The sequence below is a fragment of the Salvelinus sp. IW2-2015 genome, unplaced genomic scaffold (assembly GCF_002910315.2).
Source record: "Salvelinus sp. IW2-2015 unplaced genomic scaffold, ASM291031v2 Un_scaffold1684, whole genome shotgun sequence".
Taxonomy (NCBI): domain Eukaryota; kingdom Metazoa; phylum Chordata; class Actinopteri; order Salmoniformes; family Salmonidae; genus Salvelinus; species Salvelinus sp. IW2-2015.
In genome coordinates this window covers 120,171-126,170 of record NW_019943084.1, presented here as the reverse complement: position 1 = coordinate 126,170, position 6,000 = coordinate 120,171, and the positions used below count along the sequence as shown (strand labels likewise).

Here is a 6,000-nt window from a genome sequence, read left to right as displayed (position 1 = left end):
CTTTCTCCTCACTCCCCTCCTCTTCCAACTACATGTTCCACCTCTTCCCTCTGCAGCATGGTTTAATAGAGCCCTTTTTCTTTCTCTCCCCCTCTCTCTGTGTTGATGTGCGGAGGAGAGGAAGAGGATTGTGCTCTAGAACAGGGATGAACTGGCTGGTTAACAGCTAGCAGCACTTTATCGAAGAAACCAAACATTATTTATTTGTAATAATTCCTCCACGTTTCACACTGTATCACACTGGCTGACTGTCCCAGAGGTGGTTGGCTAGAGGGGCGATGCGTGAGAGACAAGACCAGAGGAGGAAAACAACCACTCACCAGCTCCACCAATGACAAGCCTCCGTAGCTGTGCGCCACGATGAAGACATTTCTGGCGGCGGCGTTGGACACAAAGTGGTCCCACACGTACAGCAAGTGTTCCTCGGGGGAGCCGTTTTCCTGTAACACAAGGACTTCACGTTACAGCGCCAAAACAAACAGAAAATACAAGGAGAAACAGAGAGAGGAAGATTGAAGAAGGGGTGGGAAATCAGAGGCAGACAAAAATAGACAGATGGATTTAAAGACTGATTTAATGAAGTGATAATGCCAGAGAAGCAGGTGTTTGGAGGATATTTTGGCACGGGTGTTGTTAGGCCAGAGACCAAGTCCTCCAAAGACTGGCTTCGAGGGCATTATCACTTTCATACAACGGTTTACCAACATCTGCAAATAATGATTGACATATTTTCATTAAAAACATTTTTATTAATTAATTCATACTATTTCATATAGTCACGACACAAATCTAGGGTTGTCAGAGACGCGACCCAGTCATTCAGTCTTTTGTTCTGTATCTATTGATGCGACCCAGTCGTTCGTTCTAAATGTTTTATTGACATCCTGGCTGGCAGCGTTCTTATCCGTTGCTTGCTAGCTAGCCAACTACGGCTAAATTGCAGTAACGTCAAGAAGCGCAGCCAGAATAAGAGCAAAGTAGCTGCATTTGCTTAAGCTGTTTTCTAGTGACATTTATTTGGATACATCCATAACAACGAGCTAATGAGGCACGATTTTGCCTGGCGTAAATAATGTGCTCTCTCGTCAGGACACTGTTGTTCAGAGGAGCTAGCCAACAACACAACTAACACAATCACTTCAAACTGAAGCTGGAAAAACTGCAAATTAGCTGCGTTTCATTTGACCTTTTTCAAATAAATTTTCTTAGTATATATCCATAAAAATGATGCCAGCTGATTCATGATTTCGACTGGCTGAGAAACGCTGTCTGTCTGTCTGTCTCGTCCCGAAACGTTCATTAATATGGGACAGCTGGAGATAGAATTTGAATATTGAAACAATGTTGCAAATGTCAGAGAGACAGACAGCAAGGTTTACACAAATCTCTGCTGTTGAAAACTAAACAGTCTAAAAGAAATGTGAAATAATGTCTCAATGCTTTTTACAGTGTAGATCTACTTTATAAAATACCTGGCTGGGCTGATGGGACAGTGGATTGCGCAGTCAAATGGAACAGAGTAAATAGGCATTTTAATGTCAAAGATTTAGCCGGTGGCACCCTGTCGAAAAGACACCGGCTGGAAGGTAGCTTTAACCAATCAGCATCTAGGATTAGACCCACCTGTTGTATAGAGAAACTAAATATGAGAGACATAAAGAGAGAAAGGGAGAGTGAAACTACCAGAAATGGTTCTGCCACAGTAAGCACGAAGGCCTATATATTCCAGGGACAGTGAAAAAATGAAACTGCTGATGGCAGAGGGTGATTTTTAGACATACTGAGTGCTCACTGGATCAATAGGTCTTGCATATTGCAAATGTCCTAAATGTAAAACTCAATAGGCTACGTGACGTAACGTTTAAATCTTAATTTGTACCTTGCTGCAGGATCGATGGAGCTCCTGTATGGCGCCAAAGCCCCCTTAGGTAGGCGTATTTTAAACCAAACGCCAACACACACAAAGTATATGCATGAACAATGGTGAATCAAATCACACACATGCACTCGCACAAATCAGAGATTCAACACATCTGACCATAAAGTCCACACACGTGGGTTGTGTTCTAACGGAGCATCACTAAGTGCAAGTGTTTGTGCCGTGCTCCATCTTCAGCAGGCAAATAAATACCCTTTCTGTCGTTTGGTGAAACCACTCCAAAGACATTTGAGAGCAACAACAGTCTGGTTAGCTGACAGAGGGGGTAAATGGTAACAAAGCTTCATGCGCACTTAGCCTAAATGTCTGGGGCGGTTGTTTTACACTGTGCTGTGACTGACGGATTTAGTGGCTTATCTGAGGCAATGGCTGTTTGTTTCATAAAGGTCAGGGGAAAATGCTGTGCTATTTCACTGAAGACACAGCTTACACCCACTCACACCCAAGCATTGAGTATTGAAAACAGACAAAATACTTTTCAATATAGTTGTTGATAGGCTGTTGTTATTGTGCTGGAGCGATCATGTGTGTGTATGTGTGCGTGCGTGCGTGTGCGTGTGCATGTGTGTGGAGGCACAGTAAATAAACCTCATGGCTTGTTTAATTTTTTTTAAACTAAAATCCCCTACGCAAAAATGTATGGTGAAAAAACGATTGGAATCATTTCCGTTTTTACATTTTTTATATACAGTACCATTCAAAAGTTTGGACACACCTACTCATTTGTGGCTCTACACAGAATTATGAAGCTGGTTGAGAGAATGCCAAGACTGTGCAAAGCTGTCATCAAGGCAAAGGGTGGCTACTTTGAAGCATCTCAAATACAAAATATATTTTGATTTGTTTAAGACTTTTTTGGTTACTACATGATTCCACATGTATTATTTCATAGTTTTGATGTCTTCACTATTATTGTACAATTATAAAGAACCCCGCTTGAATGAGTAGGTGTGTCCAAACTTTTGACTGGTACTGCATAAAACATTCTATTGGATGCAAGAATTTTGTATAATAATTTAAATACAAAAACTCTATGTTTTGAATCTGGTGTCATTTTGTGTAACAGTTCATAAACCATGTACCATGGAATGCGTACATCGAAAATCTCTTCCCAACTACTTTGCAATCTATATGGCAAAATGTTTTGGTCCTTAAATGAAAGTAGTCAACTTTTTATTTTGTTTAACCAATTTAGTTTTTTAAAGCACGGCCGACAGAGAAGTTCCTTACTTGCTCCCCTTTCCACTTGCCTTTTTGCGGTAATTCTGCAATTAGTTGGTTGTAATTTTGTGTAGAGCAGACGTTTCCATATATTTTTGTTTTTTTATTTATTTCACCTTTATTTAACCAGGTAGGCTAGTTGAGAACAAGTTCTCATTTGCAACTGCGACCTGGCCAAGATAAAGCATAGCAGTGTGAACAGACAACACAGAGTTACACATGGAGTAAACAATAAACAAGTCAATAACATGGTAGAAAAAAAAGAGAATCTATATACAATGTGTGCAAAAGGCATAAGGTAGGCAATAAATCGAATAATTACAATTTAGCAGATTAACACTGGATGATAAATATCAGATGATCATGTGCAAAGAAGAGATACTGGTGTGCAAAAGAGCAGAAAAGTAAATAAATAAAAGCAGTATGGGGGGTGAGGTAGGTAAATTGGGTGGGTTATTACAGATGGACTATGTACAGCTGCAGCGATCGGTTAGCTGCTCGGATAGCAGAGTTTTAAAGTTGTGAGGGAGATAAAAGTCTCCAACTTCAGAGATTTTTTGCAATTCGTTCCAGTCGCAGGCAGCAGAGAACTGGAAGGAAAGGCGTCCAAATGAGTTTTGGCTTTAGGGATGATCAGTGAGATACACCTGCTGGAGCGCGTGTCGGGTGGGTGTAGCCATCGTGACCAGTGAACTGAGATAAGGCGGCACTTTACCTAGCATAGCCTTGTAGATGACCTGGAGCCAGTGGGTCTGACGACGAACATGTAGCGAGGCCAGCCGACTAGGGCATACAGGTCGCAGTGGTGGTCGTATAAGGTGCTTTAGTAAAAACGAATGCACTGTGATAAACTGCATCAGTTTGCTGAGTAGAGTATTGGAAGCTATTTTGTAGATGACATCGCCGAAGTCGAGGATCGGGTAGGATAGTCAGTTTTACTAGGGTAAGTTTGGCGGCGTGAGTGAAGGAGGCTTTGTTGCGGAATAGAAAGCCGATTCTTGATTTATTTTGGATTGGAGATGTTTGATATGAGTCTGGAAGGAGAGTTGCAGTCTAGCCAGACACATGTACTTATAGATGTCACATATCTAGGTCGGAACCGTCCAGGGTGGTGATGCTAGTCGGGCGTGCGGGTGCAGGCAGCGAACGGTTGAAAAGCATGCATTTGGTTTTACTAGCGTTTAAGAGCAGTTGGAGGCCACGGAAGGAGTGTTGTATGGCATTGAAGCTCGTTTGGAGGTTAGATAGCACAGTGTCCAAGGAAGGGCCGAAGTATATAGAATGGTGTCGTCTGCGTAGAGGTGGATCAGGGAATCGCCCGCAGCAAGAGCAACATCATTGATGTATACAGAGAAAAGAGTCGGCCCGAGAATTGAACCTGTGGTACCCCCATAGAGACTGCCAGAGGACCGGACAAATGCCTCCGATTTGACACACTGAACTCTGTCTGCAAAGTAGTTGGTGAACCAGGCGAGGCAGTCATTAGAAAAACCGAGGCTACTGAGTCTGCCGATAAGAATATGGTGATTGACAGAGTCGAAAGCCTTGGCCAGGTCGATGAAGACGGCTGCACAGTAATGTCTTTTATCGATGGCGGTTATGATATCGTTTAGTACCTTGAGCGTGGCTGAGGTGCACCCGTGACCGGCTCGGAAACCGGATTGCACAGCGGAGAAGGTACGGTGGGATTCGAGATGGTCAGTGATCTGTTTGTTGACTTGGCTTTCGAAGACCTTAGATAGGCAGGGCAGGATGGATATAGGTCTGTACAGTTTGGGTCCAGGGTGTCTCCCCCTTTGAATAGGGGGATGACCGCGGCAGCTTTCCAATCCTTGGGGATCTCAGATGATACGAAGGAGAGGTTGAACAGGCTGGTGATAGGGGGTGCGACAATGGCGGCGGACAGTTTCAGAAATAGGGGGTCCAGATTGTCAAGCCCAGCTGATTTGTATGGGTCCAGGTTTTCCAGCTCTTTCAGAACATCTGCTATCTGGATTTGGGTAAAGGAGAAGCTGGGGAGGCTTGGGCGAGTAGCAGCGGGGGGGCGGGGCTGTTGGCCAAGGTTGGAGTCGCCAGGAGGAAGGCATGGCCAGCCATTGAGAAATGCTTGTTGAAGTCTTCGATTATCACGGATTTATCGGTGGTGACCGTGTTACCTAGCCTCAGTGCAGTGGGCAGCTGGGAGGAGGTGCTCTTGTTCTCCATGGACTTTACAGTATCCCAGAACTTTTTGGAGTTAGAGCTACAGGATGCATATTTCTGCTTGAAAAAGCTGGCCTTTGCTTTCCTGACTGACTGCGTGTATTGGTTCCTGACTTCCCTGAACAGTTGCATATCGCGGGGGCTCTTCGATGCTATTGCAGTTCGCCACAGGATGTTTTTGTGCTGGTCGAGGGCAGTCAGGTCTGGAGTGAACCAAGGGCTATATCTGTTCTTGGTTCTGCATTTTTGGAACGGAGCATGCTTGTCTAATATGGTGAGGAAGTAACATTTAAAGAATGACCAGGCATCCTCAACTGACGGGATGAGGTCAATATCCTTCCAGGGTAACCGGGCCAGGTCGATTAGAAAGGCCTGCTCGCAGAAGTGTTTTAGGGAGCGTTTGACAGTGATGAGGGGTGGTCGTTTGACCGCGGACCGTGGCGGATACAGGCAATGAGGCAGTGATCGCTGAGATCTTGATTGAAGACAGCAGAGGTGTATTTGGAGGGCAGGTTGGTCAGGATAATGTCTATTAGGGTGCCCATGTTTACGGATTTAGGGTTGTACCTGGTGGGTTCCTTGATGATTTGTGTGAGATTGAGGGCATCAAGCTTGGATTGTAGGACTGCCGGGGTGTT

At 44.3% G+C, this 6,000-nt stretch overlaps 1 protein-coding gene across 1 annotated transcript in view; it reads right to left on the bottom strand.

Moving 5' to 3' along the window:
• Positions 1-225: 225 nt before the first annotated feature.
• The window catches only part of LOC112071692 (cotranscriptional regulator ARB2A homolog), an 86,266-nt gene continuing 80,491 nt past the window's right edge, over positions 226-6,000 (bottom strand). Inside the window, exons 3-4 of the mRNA XM_024139131.2 lie at positions 321-440; positions 226-267 (exon numbers count right to left, since the gene is read on the bottom strand). Coding sequence (XP_023994899.2) covers positions 226-267; positions 321-440 — 162 coding nt within the window. The remainder of the gene's footprint in view (positions 268-320; positions 441-6,000) is intronic.